Here is a 27,454-nt window from a genome sequence, read left to right as displayed (position 1 = left end):
CCTATTGGGTGAGCCTCCCCCAGCGCTTCCGGGTCAGGAGGCGGCGTTTCCGGTGCCGAGGGAAGATGGCGGCGACCGTGCGGATCCAGAGTGACTGGAACCAGGTGCTGAGGTGGGAGCCGGCCCCTCCCCCCGGAATGACTCCCGCGGTACCCTCCCCAGAGACCCCCCCCCGGGGAGCGACCCCCAACTCTCCCCCGCCCCAGAGACCCCCCCTTCACCCCCGGCAGCGACACTTCCTACGCCGGAGCCCTTCTGTCCAGGGGGCGGCACCCCGTTCCGCCGCCCTACAGCCGCCCCCCTCTCCTTATCCTCCCTATGTGCCTCCTGGCTGCCCTGTCCCCTCCCCGGTGCTGCTGGTCCTGTCCGCAGCTAACAGGCCCTTTGTGCCTCTCTGCAGGAGGAACGAAGGTGAAGCCTGGCTGAGCTGCAGGAGCCCAGGTGAGTGGCGACTCCCCGGCTTCAGCATCCCTCTCCTGCCACTGGAAGAGACTTCCTGGCTCTGAGCTGGGTGTTGCACGTAACATGATGCATCATACATGGAGCTGGGGGGCCATGTAGGGGTGTGTCTTCTCCCCGTGAAGCACTTTACCTGACCTGGAAAATGGGAATGTGTGGGTGGTGAGATCTCCATCCTGGAATGACACCCCCACCAAGCTCTCTGCAGCCAGATTTCACCTCTTGCCCTGCCCTTTGTTTTGTGTTCCGGGAGAGTGGCCCCAAAGGAAGACTGTATAAACACCTGGAGTTCTGTCCTGACCCAAGAAACTCAGAGCTGGGTGTCTGGATGCACACATGAAGCCCTCCTGCTCTCCTTCAAGGGAGTTGGAGCTGGGGTGAACCACAGCATGTTTCTGCTGAGCTCTTAAGAATAAATCTTAGAGAGGGAAAACCGCTGTTACATCAGAGTTTGCAGCCATAGTGTAGTCCTTTTGGTTCATTCAAGGTACAAATTTACAATTGGTCAGTTGAGCCTGTAGTTTAGGTGTGTACCTGGATTTCTCTTCATTGCTTACCTCACATAGCGGCATCCGCAAGTAATGCTATCTAGTGGCAATAACTTGACCTCCATTATACATGCCTTTGTCATCTCTCATCTGGTCTACAGTAGTGCAATATACCTGGACACGAAGCCATCAACTCTTAGAAAACGTCAGGTAGTACAGAAGGCTTCAGGACACTTCCTCATCAACACGGGCAACTGCAAGCCCACTGCATCTGTCCTCCACTCTTTGCATTTTCTGTCTATAGAATATGGGATCAAGTACAAGATCTTGGTCCGTATCTTCAAGGTCTAGGCCTTGGATATCTAAAAGCCTAAAGTTCAGGGATGAAGAGAGTAGTCAACAACTCTGCTTTTCTGACACAATGGAACTTTCTACCATAAGAGTGAAGCTCATCTATGTACTGGACTGTGCTTTCCCAGGGGCTGGTCTCAGATTGTGGAATAAACTCCCCCAGAAACTAAGGACTATTACAAACCTGCCCACCTTCTATTTCAAATGTCGTGTATGCTGCTTTGATCTGCCATCTCTAACATAAACACACAGCAGCATGTATGATTTATAAGTAAAAAGTCCTAATAAACCACAGCCCTGTACTGCACATGCTTCTTTTCCTGGTGAAAGGAAGTGAGAGAGAATGAATCACATGTAATAAGTGTTAGTTACGTCTCACTTCATGCAGTCTGGAGAGTGATCAGCTATGACGGTGAGAGGAGGGTAATATAAGAACTTACTTTAGAATGGGACCCTTAAGAATGTTTCTCCCTCCCACCCCATGTTCATATTGCTCTTCCATAGCACCCTCCAATTTGTCAATATCTTAGTTGGAACATACCCAGAACTGATCATGGTGTTCCAGGTTTGGTCACATTGTGTCTTTATAGAGAACAGCTATTGCCTTTTGTGATATGAAAAGTAGTGGGGGCAAAAGATCTATCTTGCTTTAAGATTAAACTCGATAAGTTTATGGAGGAGATGGTATGATGGGATAACATGGTTTTGGTAATTAAATGTTCATGGTAAATAGGCCCAATGGCCTGTGATGGGTTTTTAGATGGGGTAAGATCCAAGTTACCCAGGAAAGAATTTTCTGTAGTATCTGGCTGATGAATCTTGCCCATATGCTCAGGGTTTAGCTGATCGCCATATTTGGGGTCGGGAAGGAATTTTCCTCCAGGGCAGATTGGAAGGCCCTGGAGGTTTTTCGCCTTCCTCTGTAGCATGGGGCACGGGTCACTTGCTGGAGGATTCTCTGCTCCTTGAGGTCTTCAAACTACAATTTGAGGACTTCAATAGCACAGATATAGGTGTGAGGTCTTTTTTAGGAGTGGTGGGTGAAATTCTGTGGCCTGCATTGTGCAGGAGGTCAGACTAGATGATCATAATGGTCCCTTCTGGCCTAAATATCTATGAATCTATGATGTGATGCTGCTTTGTATGCAGCCTGAACTCATAACCTTCTCCTTGTTGCCACACTTGTCTTATTTGCTGTCAGGCTTCACTCTTGCATCTCTGAACATTATCTGTTTTGTGGGGTTTTCCCCAGTTTTCCAAGCAGAATCGTGTTTTATTTTTTGCCTGTGTCCAGGCCCTTTTTGTTAGGTCAGTGTTTACTCTTGTGTCCAGCTCCTTCTAGTTTAATGTCATCTGCAAACTTCAGGCCATATGACATGGTTCCTATCTAAGCTAAAGTGAATTAATTTTTCAAGTAAGTGTTCCTGACATACTATCAACTGCTTTAGTTAAATTAAAATATATCTACTGCATTCTTTTAATCTACTAACTTTGTGATTCAAAAAAGCATTTAAGCTTGTCTGGTCAAATTTATTCTTTACTAACCCGTCAGACCATTTGAGTTAAGCAAAAGCTCCCATTCTTACCCTCCTTGTTCGCCTGTTATGATCCGTGAATTCTAAACCTTCCTCTCTGCCTGATAGACAGGGCATATCAATCATGTTCATGAATTTTCTCCCAGATACGTTCAGTGCCTTTGTCCAAATTGAATCTCACTTAGTGATTGAATGTTTAATTAAAAAAAAAACAACCTCATAAAGGAAGATTAGATTTTGGATCTTAATAGGCTGCCTGTGTATCACTGAAATTGCTGAAGGCCAAAAATAAATACAGGATTATAGTTACATGTGAAGTGTGTAAAATGCTAAATCATCGTTTTCTCTGATCTTTAATATGTCTTTGTACTGCAGGGAAACCTACTTTGTATGGCAGCCTGACATGCCAGGGAGTAGGCTCAGATGGGGTTCCAGAGATCTCAGCCTCTGAAGGATTTGTTGTAAATGAAATAACCAAGGTACTCTTATTTCAGTGTATTTGTATGTTTGAAGGGTCAGCAAGTAGCTGCTACTCAAAATTAAAATGCTACAGTCATTCACTACTGTGATGCCAGCCATACAGTGTGCTGTTCCATGTACTGCCTTATGATCTGAACCTTCGCATAGAAAGTGCTTAACAATTTGTCCTGATTAGACATAGTAACTGCACCACTTGAATTTAGTTGCACGTGGTGGGTTTTGGACCAATATCTTCTAGACATGAAAAGAGGCCATTAAACTTTTTTCATTTAAAATCTTTAATCTTAAAATATGATCTTAAAAGTGAAAGGCCAAGTACTTTGGCCACTGAGGTGTACTGGCACTTAGCTACTACTATGAGGAATGCTCTCTAAATATACTGAAGTTTGGTGGTGTGTGACCAGGTTGTGGATTATATATCTTCTGTGGCTTGATGGATCTTGATCCCTGGCTGTGCTTGCTGCTATCCTCCAGTCAGATTAATCTGTATTTGAAGCATGCATGGAAAGAAAACCGTTTGATGAAAATGCAACTTCAAGCTTTAGTAAGAGTCATTCATCAGGTTTTCCTATAGACTGAAGTCACTTGCACTTTATGCACAAATCATGACTGTCCTTAAATCAGAGCCTTTTGTATCTTCATATGTCAGCAATTGCTTTGCAAAGCCACCTACATGGCTTTATCTGCAATTTTACTGTAAATATGGATTGGTTAGATACATAACTGCATAAAAACAAAATCTGGAGGCTTTCTCTTATTTCACTGATCCAGATCCAATGTCCAATATTGAGAGGTGCTAGTTGAGGATACTCAACACCTTTCATGATCAAGATTCTAAATGTACTAGGTTTTACTAATCAAGAAATATTTTTGTCCGCCAGTTCCACAGATTAAGCCAGGAATCTGAAAATCCAGATGTGCTTTTTATGTCATTGATGACAAAAATCCTCCAACTGGAAGTCAGCTGATGTTTCTGGTGCATAAAGCAGAACAAAAAGTCATAGTGGTTGTCAGACTGGCTCGGGCCAGTGGTCCATCTAGCCCCATATTTTGTCTCCAACAGTAGCCAGTATTGGCTGTTTCAGAGGACGGTGCAAGAAACCCTGCAGTAGGCAGTGATGAGGTAAATTGATCACATCAGGCGTGTTCTCCTATAACTGACTTGCCTCTGCAATACTAATGGGAACAAGCACGTTTTTGAGTCAGTAAAATGAGCAGATAGGCGGTAAAGGGATAGTAAAGATTGTTTTCCATCTGTACATGAACGTAAGACGACTGTAAATGTTATAGTTCTGTACAATTAATTCTAACAATATTGTAATCTTTTTCCGTCCCCTCCTTTAGAAAAGCATACTTGTTTCTTGCCCTCATGAAAATGTTTCCACAAAATTTTTGGCACCATACACAAGCTTTTGCAGAATTCATCAAAAAAGCGTAAGTAATCTTGCTGAGTGATTAGAGATACACAGAGCTGAATGTTAATAACATTCTTTGTCTGTCTGTAATTGTTGCAGACCAGTTAAGCAAATGGAGTAAAACATGCCTTTGCATAGAAACTTAGCAAAAAACTATTCTAATCAGGTTGGAATTAAGTTAGTATTTCCACTTTCTAGCTTTAAACTTGGTCTCTCCAGTTCATTAAAGGGATGGTGTATGAAAACAATCCAAAGTAAATTCTGCAATCCTTTGGGCAGCTTAAAATAGAGATTCCCTTTAGTTACATGGAAGAATAGGGTGCTGTTGCATTTTGCTGTTTTTTGGGTCACCTGTAAATCTAATCTAATTGTGGTTAAATTCCATCCAACACCCCTAAAAAATACATGAAGCAGTCACATATGATACAGAGAGGCATTTGGTTTTCTTGGTAAAAATCTCTGGAAACTTTGGTCCCTGGAATCCTTCTCGAGATCCAATTCTACTGTGACAGCTACAAGGAACTGGCCAGTTATAATGAAGAAGGAAAAAACGAACTTTCCAGTGACGTAGAACCATCAAGTATCAGAGGGGTAGCCGTGTTAGTCTGGATCTGTGAAAGCTGCAAAGAGTCCTGTGGCACCTTATAAACTAACAGACATATTGGAGCATAAGCTTTCGTGGGTGAATACCCACTTCTTCAGATGCATGTAGTGGAAATTTCCAGAGGCAGGCATACATATATTTATTTATTTATGCCTTCCTCTGGAAATTTCCACTACATGCATCTGAAGAAAAGCTTATACTCCAATACGTCTGTTAGTCTATAAGGTGCTAAGGCTCTTTGCCGCTTTCGTAGAACCATCAGATTTTCACTTTCCCTATTGTTACATTACATTAATATGCAACAAAACTCAAATAATGTCATCAGGGCAGGGGCCATGTCTTCCTGTATGCTTGTTTGTACAGTGCTTCGCACAAAGGGGCTCTGGTCCTAACAGCGGTCTCTGAGTACAACTACAGTACCTATCATAAATAATAGGAAAGCATTGCTCTTTGACAACTGGATACTTCACCTCTTTGACAGGAGCAGTTCTGTGGGTCAGCAGAGTGCCGCTGGATTTACTGCAATGATTCCTGAAGTAACTACAACAATGGCACTACATTCACCCTACACAGTGACCATGCTACTCCATATCCCTTCCTTCAATAACTGGGCTCCAAAAATATCACTTTTGGCCTACTTTCCCATGGATGCAGCATGGTCTAGTGGTTAAAGGACAAGACTGAATCAGGCAACAAGCATTTGGTTTTTGACTAGGCCACAGTTCCTGTGTGACCATTGGGAAAGTCACTTCACCTCGGTGCCTTGTTTTGTGTGTCAGTAAAAGGAGAGATTGAGATGCTTTATTTGATGTTCTAGTATCACTCAGAGACCCCAGTGAGAACAGGGGACCAATGTGACAGGTCCTGTACAAACATACAGGGTGACATAGTACCTGCCAAAAATGTGGGAAGGATGCCCTTCTCCCACAGTCTCCTCTGGCTGGCTCTTGTTTTCTCTGTTTTCCTCTATCCTGCACTTTAGCTCCAGTCTCTGCTCACTCCAGTCCCCCAGCAGGTTCCATCATAAAGGGAAAAGATGGGTGAATTACAGCAGAAATCATTACAACACTAGAGAGCATGACAGGCTGGGCTAGGGGGCTAGTAATGGTATGGAGCTCTTCAACTCTAGGTCTCTAATTCAAGGCCAGACCAAGCTTGTCGTGGCAAAGCTGCTGAATTGGTGGCTGTTTGTCCTAGAGAAAATGAACTTGGCCTTTCTCGTGCCCATGGTGTAACAGCTGTACTTAATCCCCTTGTTGGCAGACTCAGCAGATAGGCTAGGGTTGAATGGTTTATGAATAATGAGTTACTTTCACCCCTTAAAGTGTACCCTCCAGTTCCGGGGCGAGGCGTGAGGGCAGGGCAGTGTGGGTAAGGTCACACTACTGCTGCCTGTACTGTGTCTGCTCTGTGGATAAACAGAGGACTCCTCACTTTCCTGGGCTTCCAGTCCATCTCCTTGCCCCAGCTTTGTTCTTTATTTAAACATAATTCTTATTTTTGTGGGATATTTCTGCTTTTTAATTTGCTCCTCCCCCTCCTCTACTCCCATATAGTACCTGCACCTCTCTGTTCTGCAGTCTCTATTTTGGGGAGCTGCTCACATTCTTAAGTGACATGGCAAAGCTGAATTTCATCTGGGACTTTCATTTTGGCATTGGAAAGGAGCACATGGCTGGGAACATCAGCCTTTGATTTGGCTGACTTTCTAACTCTACATAAAGCTTACCCAAAGAAACTAAAAAACGTCTATCCCAAATGAAACCTGTTCTGCCACAGGAGGTAGAAGAGCAGAAACCTGTACAGTCTGCGAGGGACTTGGCTATACAGATCTAACTTACTTGTGAGGTGCTTAGATACTATGATAATAGGTGCTATAGAAAATGCTATAGTAGAAGCTGAAAAATAAATGTTCTCCATCTCTTTGTGAAAATACATGTTGATGCACAGTATGTTTGGGTAAAGTAGCATTTTCACATCTCTACAACGGAGTATTAAAAGAAAGTGAGGTTGTGTTAAGACAGGTTTCAGAGTAACAGCCGTGTTAGTCTGTATTTGCAAAAAGAAAAGGAGTACTTGTGGCACCTTAGAGACTAACCAATTTATTTGAGCATGAGCTTTCGTGAGCTACAGCTCACTTCATCGGATGCATACAGTGGAAACTGCAGCAGACATTATATACACACAGAGATCATGAAACAATACCTCCTCCCACCCCACTGTCCTGCTGGTAATAGCTTATCTAAAGTGATCATCAAGTTGGGCCATTTCCAGCACAAATCCAGGTTTTCTCACCCTCCGCCCCCCCCCCCAACCAAACTCACTCTCCTGCTGGTAATAGCCCATCCAAAGTGACCACTCTCTTCACAATGTGTATGATAATCAAGGTAGGCCATTTCCTGCACAAATCCAGGTTCTCTCACCCCCCTCCAAAAACCACATACACAAACTCACCCTCCTGCTGGTAATAGCTTATCCAAAGTGACCACTCTCCCTACAATGTGCATGGTAATCAAGGTGGGCCATTTCCAGCACAAATCCAGGCTTTCTCACAACCCCCCCTCCCTCCCCCCGAAACACACACAAACTCACTCTCCTGCTGGCAATAGCTCATCCAAACTGACCACTCTCCAAGTTTAAATCCAAGTTTAACCAGAACGTCTGGGGGGGGGAGGGGTAGGAAAAAACAAGGGGAAATAGGCTACCTCGCATAATGACTTAGCCACTCCCAGTCTCTATTTAAGCCTAAATTAATAGTATCCAATTTGCAAATGAATTCCAATTCAGCAGTTTCTCGCTGGAGTCTGGATTTGAAGTTTTTTTGTTGTAAGATAGCGACCTTCATGTCTGTGATTACGTGACCAGAGAGATTGAAGTGTTCTCCGACTGGTTTATGAATGTTATAATTCTTGACATCTGATTTGTGTCCATTTATTCTTTTACGTAGAGACTGTCCAGTTTGACCAATGTAAATGGCAGAGGGGCATTGCTGGCACATGATGGCATATATCACATTGGTGGATGTGCAGGTGAACGAGCCTCTGATAGTGTGGCTGATGTTATTAGGCCCTGTGATGGTGTCCCCTGAATAGATATGTGGGCACAGTTGGCAACGGGCTTTGTTGCAAGGATAGGTTCCTGGGTTAGTGGTTCTGTTGTGTGGTATGTGATTGTTGGTGAGTATTTGCTTCAGGTTGCAGGGCTGTCTGTAGGCATCCGATGAAGTGAGCTGTAGCTCACAAAAGCTCATGCTCAAATAAATTGGTTAGTCTCTAAGGTGCCACAAGTACTCCTTTTCTTTTTGCGAAGACAGACTAACACGGCTGTTTCTCTGAAACCTGTGCTTTGAATGTTACTGAATGAGGGTGATGGGCTGCAGATTGCTGGATCTGGAAAACAGACTGCGGTAAATGTCTATTATTAGGTAGGTGAGTTTCAAGCAGATACACTATAAGCTACAGTTATCACTTCTACCTCTGCATCTGGGTCTGAGTTAACGCACATTACCTCAGCCTGCTTATTGATCCCTTGTTAGTTTCTGAATTAGTCAAACATTAACACTGTGCCTTTTAGTGTCTGCTGAGAGTGCTTTGCAATTTCTAATCCTTTCATTGTGAGGTAGTGTATTACTGCTGAGAGGATTGGAATTGTTTGTGAAGTTATTCTGTTGTCGTCTTACATTTCTGTGATCAAATTGTGCTAAATTATTGTCTGATTTGACTTGTGTTTTCAGTGAATAGCCCCAGCCAGCAGAGCTCTTATGAGTTTTAAGTAGTTTTAAACACAAAAGCAATCCACAAATTCACTTTTTTCTTTAAAATGGGTAATGGAGTACTGTTGGTGTGCAGCCATGTCACCCCTAGCTGTGGTCTTGCTTGTCAGAGCTCATGAGCTAAACAGAGTTTGGGCTGGTCATTGCTTGGATAGGAAACCAGGGAAAATGTGGTGGCAAATCGTTAGGTGGCATTCTTCATTCTGAGTTGGTATCGAACTGATGCCTCAGTATGATGCCACTAGATGAGCTTTTCTTTTAGATAAGACATAAAACCTGAGTGCTGACTACTTGTGAGTAGTAAGGGTTCCCATATCCTTTTCTACTGGGATGCTGGAGCGAAGGCCTTACTCTATCAGAGTTCCAGGTTGAGTAATTATGTTCTGTTTTCCTTCAGCTGAAGACTATTCTTACAGTTTTGTCCTTAACTGTTCACTGATACAATCTGTTACCCAGCTGTCGTATTCCACCCCAGGAGTAGCTGTACTTTATCAGTGGGCGAAGTGATATGATTACACAATGCCTTACAAAATTACTTCATCCACAACTAAAATGCAGCCCCCTTCAGAGTAGAAGAAATCTATTTACCAGATCACAGCAGTGATGCATAATATTTTAGGGAAAGAGAAATTTGTGAAAGGATATAAGGCAAATGTTTGTTGTCACAAAAAGTGGTAAATTGTGTGGGAGTCAGTTTATCTACTTAATGAGGATGAAGTCAGCCCTACTAGAATTTAAGGCTGTGGCTGCTGGGTGTCTGAGTATTTCAAACCTGATCTTTTGCAGGTTTGGATCTGTTTTCCTATGCTCGCAAACACAATGCCCTTTCATGGCACTGGGAGTTAAGCAGAAGAGGCTATGCTTAGATACCGTATAGTGTAAGGAAGGGAATATTGTCTAGTAATGAGAGCAAAGGTCTGGGTCAGGGTTCTAGTCTAAGCTCTGCTACTGACTGTTATTTTGAGCCAGTTGCGTAACCTCATTACTTCAGTTTCTTATTTGCAAAAAGGGGCTTATGCCTACAGTCTAGAAAAATCCTGGCCTCTGTTCAACCCAGGGCAACCAAAAACTTGGTCTTGCCAATTGAAATGTAATTATTGCTATCTATACATGCTGCTGACCTGCCCTTCAAAATCCACTCCATCTCCTTGCCCATGCAGAATTCTGAGCTGAGCCAGAGGAAAAATTTAGCAAAGTCTCTGCTTGTAAATGCCACCAAATTGTAAGAAATAGAGGTGAATCAAGTCAGATAATCCAGTCAGTCAACAGGTCTGAAGCCTGGGTTCAGGTCAGATCATACCAGCAGCTTGTCCTTGAGGGAGAGACACAGAATGTCTGTCTGTATAATGCAACTTAATCAGAAAACACTCATTTAAGCTACCTACTCCCTTCTGTCAAGCCCCCTTCCCTCCCAAAAGGGAGACAACCCTTTTTTCTGGTTAGACTAAATGAGAAAGCCAAGACCTTGTTAAACATATTCTTAACATTTCTCGATGAGTGCCTCCTAACATCTGAGACCAATGTCTGTAAAAGGTCTTGAGGTCCTCAAATGAAAGGTGCTTTGTATGTGGAGAGTATTATCAGACCAGAATTGTTCAGTTATGCATGTGAAGTGATTGACTATGATTGCTCAGGTGCTATGGTGAAATCTGCAATATCTATCTCTATACAGGTGTTATTACTGAATGCTTTGGTTAGCAGGTCTCCTTCAATGCAAAATTCCCTTGCGGGAGCGAGCAAAATAAGCATGTGTTCGTAGGGTCACATAAAATGCTCAAACTATTTGGTGCTGTCTTTCCAAACAGATACTCTGCATTGATATTTCCAGTGGCGGGGGCCTTGGCGTCTCTTCCAGCACTGATGGAACCATGAAAGTCTGGCAGGCGGCTAATGGAGAAATAAGAGTAAGAACTTTGGCTCTATCTTTGGGTTCTTATACGTTTCTTTGTCTCAAGTTCATAGATTATAGTGTCCCGGCCCTAGCTTTGGCTCCTAACTAATAGTGACTGTGCACTGAGGTCCAGTGTGGTTACGGTGTTCTCCTTTGAGTGAGACGTTAGCGTAAATTTCACTTCTGAGGTCAAAGATCTAATAGACTGTGGCATAATCTCCCAAGGGAAGTGATGCTCAGAGGCTCTGGCGATGAGTGCCAATATTAAAACATGTTTCAGAGTAACAGCCGTGTTAGTCTGTATTTGCAAAAAGAAAAGGAGTACTTGTGGCACCTTAGAGACTAACCAATTTATTTGAGCATGAGCTTTCGTGAGCTACAGCTCACTTCATCGGATGCATACCGTGGAAACTGCAGAAGACATTATATACACACAGAGACCATGAAACAATACCTCCTCCCGCCCCACTGTCCTGCTGGTAATAGGTTATCTAAAGTGATCATCAAGTTGGGCCATTTCCAGCACAAATCCAGGTTTTCTCAACAGTTAAGGACAAAAATCATGTGAGAAAACCTGGATTTGTGCTGGAAATGGCCCAATTTGATGATCACTTTAGATAACCTTTTACCAGCAGGACAGTGGGGCGGGAGGAGGTATTGTTTCATGGTCTCTGTGTGTATATAATGTCTTCTGCAGTTTCCACGATATGCATCCGATGAAGTGAGCTGTAGCTCACGAAAGCTTATGCTCAAATAAATTGGTTAGTCTCTAAGGTGCCACAAGTACTCCTTTTCTTTTTGCGAATATTAAAACATGGAGGCATAGTTAAAAGTGATGGTAGCTACAGCGCAGTTGTTCACTGTCTGCTTTTGAACTTATCCCACTGTAGAAGATTAGCTGTGTTCGTGGGGGATTTGACCATGTCCACGATTTAGGTAAAAACACTGTGTGCTTTCTAGTACTGAATAACTTCATACAGGATGGCATCGGGGTGATAACAGTGGAACTAGCATGCAGTTCTTTGTTTTTCCAGAGACTATTGGAAGGCCATGTGTATGATGTGAATTGTTGCAGGTTTTTCCCGTCGGGCCTTGTGGTTCTGAGTGGGGGAATGGATGCCCAGCTAAAGATCTGGTCAGCAGAAGATGCCAGCTGTGTAGTAACGTTTAAAGGTCACAAAGGAGGTACACAAACTAGCCTTTAAAATGCTTAATTCGCTGCCTATATAATTACATCACAGCAGAGGGCTAAAGTTCAAGCATCAGCCTATTACATTTTCGTGCTGTGCGTTAACATTAGATGCTTCAAATCTCTTCTTCAGACTCCCAGCATTTGTATATAAAACACAGACAAAAACAGCTGCTATTCTAAACACCTGAAGTTGTTCCTGTCGGGTAGCATTTTATTCCTTCTCTGTACAGTTGGCTGTCGAACTCCTTGCTGTCCTGAATAGGCTGATATCCCCTGGTTATATGGATTACACTGAAAATTCCTTCCATTATAAATGGTTATTCAGCATTAATCAAGACATTCAGATAATAAAGGTTGTACCGCTGTTGCTTCAGATGATCTGTTATTTTTCAAATGTCCAGCAATGTTGTAGGTGCCTCATAAAACAAGTAAAGACACTGTTTGTGCCTCAGAGCACGAAGTCTGTTGTGTCATGCTGAATTTAGGGGAGGGTGATTACCTGACAAGAGGGCAGGGGACAGGAATAGCAAAATAAAACCACCTCCGTGAGCCATGGTATCTATGTGGGTGGGAGAAGCTCTCCCTCCAACATAGCGCTGTGCACACTGGTACTTATGTCACTCAGAGGGCTGGTTTATTCACGCCTCCGAGTGACTTAAGTTAGGCTGACTCAAGCTGTAGTGTAGACATAGCCAAAGTGGCATCTGTCGAAATAGTTGAGCAAAATATTAATGCAGTATCTTTCTGGACTTCTGCAGTGAACCTAGCGTAATTTTCACTTGACCTTTTTTTAGATTTTTAAAATGTGTAAAAGGCTTTGTGGATGTATTGCAACAACGTTGTAAATTAATCTGACAGGAAATGTAGTAGAACTTCAATGAGAGGAAATCTAGCAGATTTCTGTTGTCTCCAAAATTGACTTAATCCGTTGTATACATAATTGGATCACAAGGAGTCTCAGTAGCTGCAGTCAGCTAGAATAATTAAATTTGGTTTCGTCTGGTTGCAGTTGACTTTTGTTTGAAAAACCGCCCTGGCATTTGAACTTTGCTTCTGTATGCAGACTGTTAATTAAACCTTGTAACTATTCAAATATACCTCTTTAAATGTTAGAAACAACAGTGATATAAAATTGTAAGGTTTCAGAGTAGGTTTTCTCTCCCCCCACCCCACTGTCCTGCTGGTAATAGCTCATCTTAAGTGATCACTCTCCTTACAATGTGTATGATAAACACCCATTTTTTCATGGTCTGTGTGTATATAAATCTCCTCACTGTATTTTCCACTTTATGCATCCGATGAAGTGAGCTGTAGCTCACGGAATCTTATGCTCAAATAAATTGGCTAGTCTCTAAGGTGCCACAAGTACTCCTTTTCTTTTTATAAAATTGTAAGGGAATGTTAACAGCTGGTAAGAAACATGCTTTCCATGTTGCTGTATCTGGAATACACAAGTATCACTGACCTGTCCAAATTCATGATGGGGTTATCTAGCTCAGGGGCCAGATTCAGTTCTGGTGTAAGCAGATGTAACTCCAGTGGGATTTCACCCAACTGGCCTACTGCCTGTGAGATTCTGGTGTTTGCCTTCCAGCTTTTTAAAGCAAGATAGGTGCTTTTTCCAACCTTGCTGTAACTTCCTCACTTCTACCCTTCTGAGAAGTTTCTTTGCTTTGGTGTAGGTATCCTGGACACAGCCATTGTGGATCGGGGAAGAAATGTCATTTCCAGTTCTAGAGATGGCACTGCCCGCCTCTGGGATTGTGGGAAATCTGCGTGCCTAGGCGTTGTTGCAGATTGTGGTTCTCCTGTGAATGGCATTGCTCTGTGCGTTGCTGACAATACAGTAAATCTGGGCTCACCTGAAAAAGCACCTAGTAAGTAATATAGAGAGGTTTTCTTTTTCCCTTAAAAAGATGTACCATGTGCAGACTCTAGGGAAAATACGTAACTGCTGTTATAGAGGGGAATCCTTCATCGCTAGGGCAGCAGTTCCATCCTCAGTGGTCTCTTCTGACAGCATAAACTCTCAAGAGGAAGGGAAGCGGGCCATCAGGGTTGCTCACTGGAGTCCTGAGAGAAGCTGAAGAATACAGTTCCTTTTCAGAGGATGATATAGACTAAAAGGTGTAGCCAATTATTTGACTACACTCCTAGTTCATTATTAAAAATGTCTGAGACCAAATAACTGAACTTAGCCAAATTTATTGTCTAAAGACAAAGCAGTAAAGTATGAAAAGCAAACATACATATCCTCCTTCTGGGAAGGAATTCTTATCTCGCAGTATGACCTTTATGTTTACACAGAAGTTGTGCTTCAAAGACAGGCATTTCAGCTAGTAGTGTTTCTAGTATGATTTTACAAGTTACAAAAGTCTGTACTAAGATCCAGCCCATCAGTTCACAACAGTTGTTGTTTTGTTCTATACTTTTCTTATCTCTGTTCTAGATACTACACTCCAAATCAGTTGGGTGTAGAGTGGCATCCCAGCCTATGCTAGGACACAACATTCATGTCTCTTCGCTTTGACAGGTTTCCCATTTTTTAATGCCAGAGCTGACTTCAGCTTTGCAAAGTGCAGTGGGATTTTTGACATGGATGAACGGAACTATAGGGAGAGTGTAATACATTTAGTTAACATAATTTCCCAACACTTATTTATTTGTGTGTGCATATTGTGACAGGGTCGAGCCAGATGGCTACAGGAGAGTGATCCTATTGGGATCCGGGAAGTGCTTCACCTGCCCACTGCTAAAGGATCCCCCCCCCCCCCCGAGCTTAAGAGGGGGATCCACAGGACCTGGACACAAATGATTACGGGGGACAACTAATGAAATAACAGGGACAGGAGTGTGGTCAAAGGGTCAAATGAAGGGAACCGGATGGGGACACCGAGCAGAGAACCCTGGGCAGCGCCCACTGCTCCTCAAAGGCATCAAGGGAGTCAGTGGACGTCGCCCAGAAGAACTCTGCCCGGATACGTGAACGGATGGAGGATCGGAAATAGGCCCCACAGTCACAGGAGACTCCATTGGCCAACCTCCTCACCCTGGTTTTATAGATGGCCATTTTAGCCAGGGCCAGGAGGAGGTTGACCAGGAGGTCCCGTGACTTTGTGGGGCCGCAGATAGGGAGCGCATAAATAAAAAGGGGAGAAGTGTAACCAAAAGCGCAACAAAATATTCGTTAGGAGCTGGAATAGGGGCTGCAGCCTGGCACACTCCAAGTATATGTGTGCCAGGGTTTCCCTCACGCCGCAAAAAGGGTAGGTGTCTGGAATGGGGTGAACCGCGCCAAGTATACGCCCGTGCTCACCGCTCCATGAAGGAGTCACCAACTGATATCCCCGATGGGCCTCGGGACCAAGGTGGAGTATAGGCTGGCCCACCGGGGCTCCTCACCCTCCAGAAGTGGCAGGAGGTCCCACCATTTTGTATCAGGGCGGGACGCAAGGGTGAGGACGTGCAGGGTGTGGAGCACGAGCATGTATAGATGTTTCCTTGGCTACTGGAGAGTGATAGAAGGCAGATATATTAGCTCCAGGTTGAGTAGGTCCCTTTTCCCTGGGTAAGGCAACAGGGAAGGTTCCAGAACAATCAGGAACTTTCTAAAAACAATTAAGACAGACAGGCTGATTAGAACACCTGCAGCCAATCAAGAAGCTGTTAGAATCAATTAAGGCTGGCTAATCAGGGCACCTGAGTTTAAAAAGGACTTCACTTCAGTTTGTGGCATGTGTGTGAAGAGCTGGGAGCTAGAGGCACTAGTAGCTGAGAATGAGAACACGTACTGCTGGAGGACTGAGGAGTACAAGCATTATCAGACACCAGGAGGAAGGTCCTATGGTGAGGATAAAGAAGGTGTTGGGAGGAGGCCATGGGGAAGTAGCCCAGGGAGTTGTAGCTGTCACACAGCTGTTCCAGGAGGCACTCTATAGACAGCTGCATTCCACAGGGCCCTGGGCTGGAACCCAGAGTAGAGGGAGGGCCCGGGTTCCCCCCAAACCTCCCAACTCCTGGTTAGACACAGGAGGAGTTGACCTGGACTGTGGGTTCACGAAAACGGCCAAACTGAGGGCTGCCGTGAATCTCTAAGGTGAGCAAATCCGCCAATAAGCGCAAGACCCACCAAGGTAGAGGAGGAACTTCGTCACAATATCTATATATCTATAACGGGTATTATATTCATACCAAGTGCATAATACTCATTTAATGTGGTGTATATTACATCTAACATGTATGTATTGGCTAAAATTAGCAGGAGGTTCCATTGGCTCTAGGATTTGTGTGATTATTGGTCCACCCTGCCATTCTTGGTGTTTAGAGGTATGCTTCTGCTCCACAGGGAGCTTTGTTGTGGGTTTCAGCAGGAGTAAGATTAGGCTCTATATAACTGAGGCCTCTGGAAATGAGTATATTGTCTGTTGGTACATGAATCTCCTTGCCTTTCCCTCCCTAGTTAAAAGGGTGTTTTCTTCCCCTTTCCCACCCCAAAATCATCAGACATTTTGCCACACCAAGTCCTAGTCTGAACCTCAAAGGGACCTGCTGGATTTCCATGTAGAAAGAGGTATGTCCTATGAGCATCTGGTAGAGATTTTGGTACCATCAGCATAAGCATCCCCAATTCTGTTGCCAAGATGCCTTGCATCACTGCCAATGATGATAACAATTAGAATTTTAACAGGTGAACGTGAAATTGGGACAGAAGGGAAAATCCTGCTGTTGGCTCGGGAAGACAAAAAGCTCCAAGGTGTGGGATTACAGAGCAGGCAGCCGGTAAGGATCTCATGAGACGTGTTCACTACTGTCCATTCAAAACCTCTTAGCACCTTTTGACCTATAAGATGAAATGTTAACAAGCATCTGGAACTCATTTAATGTCTGTTTGCAATACACTTTTTCTCCTGACTTCATAACATACAGGTGTGCAATGCACCAGTTCAGTATTGGAGCATGCATATCGGGAGTGTGATGCGTTGAAACCAATGCAGCGATTACACATTGAAATGAGGATATGTAGCAAATTCCATTCAGTGTATAATTATTTCTTTTTCTAAAGGAAATTAAATGCAAAGACTGCTAGTAGAAGTTTGCAATTTTTAACTACAAAATTCAGAAAATGTGGCTATTACACCTGTAAATTAAGACATAAATTTAACACTAAAGGGGCAGAGGTGTGGTAGGAGCTATAACTTTGCATTTTCTCCCTTTCATATGTTGTGTTCTAGATTTTAATCCAGAGGTTCAAAATGGTCTTTTTATCATGTGTCTAATCCCAAAATGCTTTGCAAATTATGACAGGTTTCAGAGTAACAGCCATGTTAGTCTGTATTCGCAAAAAGAAAAGGAGAACTTGTGGCACCTTAGAGACTAACCAATTGCTCAAATAAATTGGTTAGTCTCTAAGGTGCCACAAGTTCTCCTTTTCTTTTTGCAAATTATGCAGACAGCACCACTGAAATACAGCCTTCTCTGGGGGGGGTGTCACTGACACAGTATATAAGTAGGGGAGGTGGGGGGAGCGGCGGTGGAATTTTGGCCAAGGACACCACGGCAAACCCTAGTTTTACGAAAAGCACCCTGGAATTCTTAATGTCCACACACATTTTCCCTTGGATTTTAAGGCCTCCCCTTTCAACTGCATGGTGATGTTTGGTTTTATATTGTAATACTAGAAAAAGAAAAACATGGGTACAATCTTTCTAAAAACTGTTGTTCCGTTTGAAAGCCCAGTGTAAAATCAGCCTAGCATAATCTTGTTAATTTGCAACCATCTCTTACATTTCATAAAAAAAAAAAATCCTTCATAAAAGGATTACATTATTTTCAAAAATTCGTTGGAAAAATGTATTCGATCTGACTCACCCTCCATACAATCTATATGAGATCACTCCAAGCGATGGCTTCTTCTCTGGTCAGCAACAACGAATTTGTAGTGGGTCTCATTTTTACAGTAACGCCACCTTCCCCAAAATGTCCTTACTAGAGCTGCCTTATCGAGCACTTGTGCCATCTTACCAGATGGAGACCTGTGGTCTACCAACCAGTACCTTCTGCCTTCCTGTCAACTGTGGGTGGTCTGGTCTAACCAGCTGGGAGCCTGGGATTCTCTCTCACTTGCGAGACAGGCTTGGAGCAGCCCAAACTGGAATAGGAATGGGAAGTGTGTAGTAATGGCATAGCAGGGCCTATGATAGAGCCTCAAGAAGGTGGGGGCCTAGAATATGCTTGTGCCAAAAGCCAGACATACCAGTAATGACATGTGGAGAAGCAACTGGGAGTAGCTGTGCAAGACTTCTTCATAATAGCTCCATCTATGGAGTGAACAAATCTCAGACCGCATCTCCCTTAATGAACTCAGTAGTTATAATCCAAATTTAACTCTTCTTTCCAAGGGTTTAAACAGTGGTCAGAATATATCCATAAACCAAGTACTGCTGCCACAGAGCAAATGCTGCCTTGACAACTCCTCTAGTTCTGTCTAGAGAGTGATTAATGTAAGCAGCAAAGGGCTAAAATACCAGTGTACTCCATAAAGCATCAAGAATGGGTTTATAAGGTCTGATGATCTTACTTGGCTTTAAATATTTGTTCTCTTACACACCAGTGACTAAATTGAGGCAGTGGATCCTCTGCACAAATGTTAAGACTGGTAGCAATGATCTTATACAAGTACAGTCTCTGGTATTGGGACAGATATTTGCCTTACACAGTACAGGTTCCTTTCTTGTATAGTATCTCCTGTACACACACTTCCAAAACATGGGCCAGATTTAAATCCTCTTATAGAGTTTAAATAGAGGACAGAGACTGAAGAGGTAGAGACATGGGAGAACATCTGAGTTTGGAAAAGTAATGGAGAGATGACAAATGCTGCATTGGAGAAGACTCTTCCACCAACTGTAACACAGTTGTGCCTGAAACAGAGGGAGGTTGCTGCAAGATTGGCAGGGAGAGAAGTGAGATTTCTAGGCCCTGCAATGAAGGCTGGAGGAAGACCATGGAGGGTATTATATGCCCAGTATTGTCCCTGCTGTCTCTGTATGATGTGCTACCTTATCTCTCCAGGGGAATCCCAGCAGTGTTAACTATATATATTGCCAATGCTAGTGTGACAGGCTCATTCCTGGAGGCTTTCTTTGCATTATTGCCTCTGGATGTCTTGGGATGGAGCAAAGAGCTGTTAGCCCCATGTTGCCTCTGACAGGTCGTGTATAATTGTCTGTGATAACTCACGGAAGTGACCGTATCCATAACTTCCTAAATAAATCACTCATTCCCTTTTCCCTGGGACTCCTATTAAGAATAAAGCTGGTGGGTTTTGTCTTTCATGCTACCTGTGAATAAACTGATATTTAAAGTCTTCTCTCCTTTCATTCCCAGGTGTTTCTCTTCGTTGGATCTGATGCATTTAACTGCTGTACCTTCCTCTCAAGCATCTATCTCCTAGCAGGGACTCAGGATGGAAATATATATCAGCTGGATGTGAGAAATACAAAGTGAGTGGCAAGTGTGGTGAAGTGTTTAAAGCCTTGAATTCAACGTTGGTGAAAGGAGCTAAATTGACAGCCATGGTGACTGTAGAGCAGATACAACACAAGCATCAGCAGTGCAGGAATCCCTGGGATGCTGGCTCCTAAATTTAGCCACAGAACAGGTGTATCAGGGTCAGTTACAGTTCAGTCTTTTTCTTAGTGCCCTACCTCTGTGCTTCAGGCCTGATCTGAAGGGACTCCTGCTAGAAGTGAGAGAATAACTTGGTCTCTTTGGCCTATTCAGCCCTTGGCATCTCTACAGAGATGACCAATGAGGATGCCACTTGTGTTTGTGGTGGTTTTGTTGTAGACTCTCTTCCACTAGGAACTGGACTGAGACTACAACATGGATTCATTTTATATAGACTGCTGAGATGCTGAAGAATGGAATTTGTCTTGCTTTGTATAGATTTTGGTTGTATGCTGTGTGCGCGCCCATCCAAAGCTTTGGATGCTCTGGACATGCACTGAAAATCACAATAATGTAGGAGTTAAATATAAACCTGTTCAAAGCACCAGCACTTTTTCCTACCACGTCATTTTATCAGCTGTTCTACAACCAGTACAGCTTAAAACACCTTCCACCAGACGGAAATCCCATCCCCCACTGCCTCTGACAATGAGCTTAATTCTTTAGGCCTTCGATATAACATGCTTTATAAGTGGTGAATTCCGCTTGCAATATGATTCTCTGTTCCAATTTAGTATTTCTGAATTGATCTGCCCACTGCCAAGTGTTTCCTTTTTCTGAAAGCTCTTCATCAAGCTCGTACGTACAATGCAATGATTAACTTTGTTTATATTCGTGCCAAATGAACATTCCACTTGGGAGGTTGTCAAGATGGTACCTTCAGATGATGACACGAGAATTTAGCATTCAATTTCTGAAAAATTCCTTTTCTGTTATTGGAAAATCTCCAAGCTTTCATCTATTTCATTAAGGATAATCTCTTTAAATTCTGTACGGAGGGAATCATGGTGCATGCCTACAAACTAATTAGTATTTAGATCCCTTTATATCTTCTGGAATTGCCTTTGGAGAAATCATTGCCCTGATCTATGCACTGAAGGATAAAATACTGAGCTTTGCAGATTGGATGCATCTCTATCTTTGTCCATGGTGACTAACACCAGCTTTCCAATCTCACTCTGTATAATTCATGTGACTGTAATGACTTTAATCTTTAAATAACTTTCTTGCTCTGTTCTGTTTCCTTGTTCTTTATTATATTGCATATAGGCATTGTTCTGACAGTTGGGCCTATACCTTTTTGCCTGCTTGGGAATTAACTGTGAAAAATAGATCAAGTTTATTTTTAGTAAAGAATGTTATAAATAGGTGCAAGAAAACCAGACACACAAACAAAAAAGCCTACTGATATAACTCAAGGACTGTGTAAGTCAGGGTTTGTGAACAAGAAAATGTGGGTCTGCAAATTAATGAACCAAAATTGGTGTGTCAGAAACTAGGCCTAATTGGTAGACAAAATGAGGGGTTGGTCTGTTCTACCCACCACTCCCTTTTTGGATCCTTGAAGAAAGAAACTTTTTGGGGGAAATGAGAGAACAGGGTACTGAAGCAAGCTTCACCATCATGGCTGCCACCCTCACCATCTTCTGGGGCCCTGGGTGTTTGTTATGCTAACCTTGAGAGATGTCCTGTCCTGTCCTGACCAGACCAAGGCAGAGAGAGGGACCCAGATGACATCACAATCACCATCAGCTCCAGCTGAATCGCAGTCATCACGTGGGATGAAATGGGATCAGAGCTTAACAACAACACCTCTAGCCCATCTCAACTAACGTCTCTTTTCCCCAAAGGACAGTTGTTGCCATCTTTCATATAATCTAAGAGACTGTCAAACACAAGGAGTTTTCCTTTTACAAACTCTCTCCAGCTAAAGAGAAGGGGAACAAGGGATGTTGTTAAAATGAAAGTCTTATTTAATATTTTACCTTTCAAATGCGTTGACTGTGTTTCCTTTTCTTTATCTTTAATAAGAGGTTAAAAGGATATTTAATGGTGGGTTTGCCCTGGTACTAAGAAGGCTGAGGTCTATACCAAGCCTTGTTTAACACTATTTAATGTTAAACAGTGACTGGGTTATGTTAACACCTTTGGCCCATATATTCCATCTAAATCAGTACAACAGTGTGGTCTTTGATTATAATGCTTTGACCTTGTTTCTGCTGGTTTTTCTAGGGCTCCAGTTCAGATCATTCATAGATCGGGAGCACCGGTGCTTTGTCTACTCCCTTATAGAGACGGATTTATTGCCAGCCAAGGTAGTACAAGAGTTCCTGAGGCAACAGTGTTTACTTTGCAATGTGGTTACCTCAATCGTCATCCTCGTAAGACGCTTCTGCACATTGCTCTGCAGTGTGTGGACACGTCAGCTTCTGCTTGCGGTCCTCTGAAGCGGAGAAGAACTGTGAAAGGCACTTTATAAAACAAGGACCTGATTCTCCATTTCCTTGCTCTTCATGGAGTCTCTTACGGTTCTGCAAAATGGGTGTGTAATGCTACTGTTCTGAGTTGGGAGCGTTTCCCACCCACTTTGCAGAGGTATAAATCACTATACCAGGCTGTTCAGAAGCAGGCCTCCAGTGAATTAAGAGGATGTGATGAGTATGTTCTGACCAAAGACCAGAGCTTTTAGATCGTATCTATTTTTTTTTTTAACCTCTTGACCTGTTTCCAGTCTGGTGCTGGAGGGGAGCTTCCAAAGGGCTAGCTGGAGTTGCTCTTATCTCTCCTCTTGGTTATGTTCACATCCCTCCATATGATCAGCCAACGTCTCACTGCGATCATGCAGCTCTGCTTTCTCTGTGAATTCCTGGGTTGTGGTGCAAGGTGATAGCTGGCTGTCCAAGTGACATTTTGGTCTATGCAGGAGCTGGAGATGTAATTTCCAGCTCGAGGAGATATACCTGCACTAGCTTACTAGAAATAGGAGTGTAGCTGCAGGGGTGCAAGCGGTGGGATCATAACCAGGTGGCTAATCCCTACCACTGTTCACATCCCCATGGCTAGGCTTCTGTTTTTAGCGCACTAGCTCGATTAGAGCTAGCGTGGACATATCTGCTTGAGCTGGAAATTAAATCTTCCAGCTCAAGAGTAGACATACCCTTTGAAAACATATCCACTGCAAATGGATGACAAGTGACACAATGGGAACAGTGTTAATCAGTGTTTCATTAACTTCCTAACGTCTCATGTTCTTCTGTCATCATTCCGCAGTGGTCTCCCAAAACTGACTCTTCCATGAAGTACCCCAATCTTCTGAGCGTCTGTCTGGCCAAACTGGCAGCCCACAACCCCTATTCAAAGGACTCTGTTGGCTTTGTGTAACAAGTGCAGTTCTTCTGCAGTCTTATGATTTAAAGCAGCGATTGGGCTCTGATACAAAATGGTGCCTGTATTATGCCAATCTGCGTCCGTTTGTAGTTGTGAGACTGTCTTATCTTGCAAGCAGTTCTGTGTTCCTTACCTGTTTTGTTTTTTCTAGGTGATGGAACCTGCTTTATTATTCAGCAAGATCTTGATCACGTAATTGACCTCACAGAAGCAGACTGTGACCCTGTATACAAGGTAATGGCTAGGTCTGCTCACTATTGCCCTGAGTAACAGCGAGGGGGAATGAAGGTGGCACTCTGCCATGGCCGCCATTGTCTGGTGATTTGGCAACCGGCAGAGCTGGCACCTTTTTGAGAAGTGAATTTTTAAATTTACTTTTTTATTTGAATAGTTTTAACACTTTACAAAAACAATTCCTAGCGTAATTTCTCCTCTCTCAGATGGGGAAACTGAGGCAGAGAGGTTAAGTAACTTGTGCATTGTCAGAGAGAGCTCTGATTAGAACTTAGGGGCTCCTGCCTCTGCATTCAAGCCTTATTTTAAAGGGCAATTCTATTTAGAAAAGTGACGGTAAAAATGGCACTGTTCTTACCCAGCTGAGCTGCCCACTGCGCATATTCCGAATCACATCTGTTGATTTCAGAAATCAGAGTAAGTTTTTGCTACTCTTTATTCCCATAAACCCTGCTGAGTCAACACAGCTCTGGGGGAGAGCACTGGATTAGGATCTAGCTCCGTACAGCCACAGTGTTGATGATGATGCTTAGCGCTCCTTGTAACCAGGTTCCAGTTGCAAAGTATGGCTGTCAAGCGATTAAAAAAATCAATTGCTCGATTAATCGCAGTGTTAATAACAGAATACCATTTATTTAAATATTTTGGTTGTTTTTCAATATATTTGAAAATGTAGATTTCAATTACAACACAGAATACAAAGTGTAGAGTGCTCACTTTATATTTATTTTTGACTACAAATATTTGCACTGTAAGAAAAAAAGAAATAGTATTTTTCAGTTCACCTCATACGAATAGTGTAGTGCAATCTCTTTATCATGAAAGTTGAACTTACAAATGTAGAATTATGTACAAAAAAAACCTGCATTCAAAAATAAAACAATGTAAAACTTTAGAGCCTACAAATCCACTCAGTCCTTTTTTCTTGTTCAGCCAAACGCTCAGAGAAAAAACAATTTGTTTACATTTTCAGGAGATAATGCTACCTGCTTCTTGTTCAGAGTGTCACCTGAAAGTGAGAACAGGTGTTCGCATGGCACTGTTGTAGCCATCGTCGCAAGATATTTACATGCCAGATGCCCTAAAGATTCATATGTCCTTCATACTTCAACCACCATGTCAGAGGACATGTCCGTGCTGATGACGGGTTCTTCTCGATAACAATCCAAAGCAGTGCAGACGGATGCATTTTCATTTTCATCATCTGAGTCAGATGCTACCAGCAGAAGGTTGATTTTCTTTTTTGGTGGTTTGGGTTCTGTATTTTCCGCATCACAGTGTTGCTCTTTTAAGATTCTTGAAAGCATACTCCACATCTCATCCCTCTCAGATTTTGGAAGGCACTTCAGATTCTTTAATCTTGGGTTGAGTGCTGTAGCCATCTTTAGAAATCTCACATTGGTACCCTCTTAGCATTTTGTCAAATGTGCAGCGAAAGTGTTCTTAAAATGAACAACATGTGCTGAGTCGTCATCTGAGACTGCTACAACATGAAATATATGGCAGAATGCAGGTAAAATAGAGCCGGAGACATACAATTCTTCCGCAAGGAGTTCAGTCACAAATTTAATTAACGCATTATTTTTTTAGCGAGCGTCTTCAGCATGGAAGCATGTCCTCTGGAATGGCGGCCAAAGCATCAAGGGGCATATGAATGTTTAGCATATGTAGCACATAAATACCTTGCATTGCTGGCTACAAAAGTCCCATGCGAAAACCTGTTCTCACTTTCTGGTGACATTGTAAATAAGAAGAGGGGAGCGTTATCGCCTGCAAATGTAAACAAACTAGTTTGTCTTAATGATTGGCTGAACGAGAAGTAGGACTGAGTGGACTTGTAGACTCTAAAGTCTTGCTTTTTGTTTTGTTTTTGAGTGCAGTTATGTAACAAAGAAAATCTATATTTGTAAATTGCACTACAGTATTTGTATGAGGTGAATTGAAAAATATTGTTTCTTTTGTTTACATATATTTGCACTGTAAAAATGATAATCAAAAATAATATAAAGTAAGCAGTGTACATTTTGTATTCTGTGTTGTAATTGAAATCAATATATTTGAAAATGTATAAAAACTTCCAAAAATATTTAATAAATTTCAGTTGGTATTCTGTTGTTTAACAGTGCGATTAAAACTGCGATGAATTGCGATTAATTTTTTTAATCGCTATTAATTTTTTTGATCTAGTTACATGAGTTAACTGCAGTTAATTGACAGCCCTGTTGCAAAGTCATATCTTGCCATCTGTTCCAACAGTATACCCCCTGAAGGCAGCGTAGGCCAGCATACCCAAGGGCAGAGTTTGGCCTGCAGACTTTTAACTGGTGGTGATCCGTGAGCAAAAGAAATCCATCTTCTCTCTCAGATCTGACAGAAAAGCCCATCATCTTTGAAACAATTCAAAACCCCCCAAAAAAACTTGTTTCTAAGAGTCGTTGCTGAATAACTATAAAGCATTTAGCTGTCACATTGTAGACCCCAAGCGCTGTTACAAAGTCATCTTTATAATTGCAAATCTGAAGAAAAATGGACATACCTAGTGGACCAGGAAACATGCCCAACAGTGCTGTTCAACAGGACCGCTCACCATTTACTGATGTGTCTTCTTCACTTTTCCTCCAGTTTTCCTTCAGGGAAACTGCTGCATTTTCAAATGTTCCCATTTCTCTTCAGGCTTTTGCTGAGTTCAGAATCCACTATAATATAGCATTTGGGGAAGTACATGAGCTTCTGTCAGTAGCAAACTGCCCTATCCATGGCGGTACCAGTAGGATTTCCAATTGTTAACACAGAGATACCAGATTTATTTGAGCATAAGCTTTTGTGGGCTACAGCCCACTTCATCGGATGCATAGAATGGAACATATAGTAAGAAGATACTCCACTTTTTCATTTTCTCTGTAAGAGGCTAATTAATTAAGATGAGCTAGCTTAATATGGATATGTTTCTATTGTGAGTTGTCAAGCGCGGCTGGTCTTTCACCTTGCCAGTGGCCAGTTATTGTGATTTGTCTGCCTCCTGGGAGAGGTGTGTTTTAAGGATGGATTTAAGAGGATGGGAGTTTTTCCCTACTCATATAGGGTTGCATAGGAGAAAGCACTAAGGCACTTGTGGGAAAAGCAGATGAGGACGATGTTCATGTAAGAGGTTTTATTTTTAAATAATATTTTCATTTCCCTCTTCTAGGTAGCGACATGGGAGAAACAAGTCTATACATGTTGCAGAGATGGGATGGTGAGGAGATACCAGCTTTCTGACATCTGACCACTTGCGGTGTGTGGAAAACAGATGAACTAAGAACCAAGGCTAAAGTCTAGCTAGGTTTGGAACCTAGGCTAAGTAGCACTTCCCAATAAAAGCAAAGCTACCTTTCTAGGACTGTACAGTATGTATGAAGTGTATATATAAGCTTTGAGAACATTGTTGTGATAAAATCTAAGAACAAGGCTGTACATAGAATTCTTGATCTTGTGCTGCTTATTACAACCAAAGTTTAGACCATTCTCTTCCAGTAAGCCGCTTATAGAAGATGTTAATGCAAGACCCTTTGTATCTGCAAATATATTTACAGAACTGTTTTCGCATTTCGCAGTGGACATTTTTGGTATTTCTAACAAGACTATGATCTTGGGGCTGGAGAGACAAGAGATGGGGAGGTGACCACACTGCAGAATTGATTGAAATAAAGGGATTGACTTTTGATCACCTCTGTCTAGAGAAGTTTATGTATTTTCAAGACAGTTAATTTAAAAGCAAAACGACTCTGATATGTCCATGTCACATTCAATGCCTCATAATCTTTCTTGTGACTATTCTACAACAAAAAGTGTGACTATTCTGTGAATTTAGTGAGCAGCCATGATTTGATCTCAGACTAAATTTGAGATTTCAGTTTGATCTCCACTTGAATGAAATACATATGTTCTTGTGCAGTTTAAAAATATATCCAGTTGTAGTTATAGCCATTGTAGTGAAGGCCACATTACTGATTTAACAAAAACTGGTGGAATTTTAATTATATAGCTCTTATGGTGAAAAGCATCTTTTTGCCATAGGATTCGAATAATAATGGCAGACTGTCATTTTCATCTAAATGTTAAGTCTAAGGGACAAAGGTTCAGTCCTGTGGACTCTGA

At 42.5% G+C, this 27,454-nt stretch overlaps 1 protein-coding gene across 1 annotated transcript; it reads left to right on the top strand.

Moving 5' to 3' along the window:
- Nucleotides 1-14: 14 nt before the first annotated feature.
- Nucleotides 15-27,023, top strand: PAAF1 (proteasomal ATPase associated factor 1). The gene is made up of 12 exons (XM_048839436.2): nt 15-112; nt 401-441; nt 3,209-3,312; nt 4,658-4,747; nt 10,910-11,008; nt 12,030-12,180; nt 13,870-14,064; nt 16,875-16,966; nt 19,574-19,689; nt 21,929-22,011; nt 23,235-23,317; nt 26,505-27,023. The coding sequence occupies exons 1-12, from the start codon at nt 66-68 to the stop codon at nt 26,580-26,582; spliced, it is 1,179 nt and encodes a 392-aa protein (XP_048695393.2). The 5' UTR covers nt 15-65; the 3' UTR covers nt 26,583-27,023.
- Nucleotides 27,024-27,454: the final 431 nt, after the last annotated feature.

This window comes from Caretta caretta, chromosome 1 (assembly GCF_965140235.1).
Source record: "Caretta caretta isolate rCarCar2 chromosome 1, rCarCar1.hap1, whole genome shotgun sequence".
NCBI lineage: Eukaryota > Metazoa > Chordata > Testudines > Cheloniidae > Caretta > Caretta caretta.
Note: the sequence above shows the minus strand (reverse complement) of the source record. Positions and strands in the feature narration are given on the sequence as shown.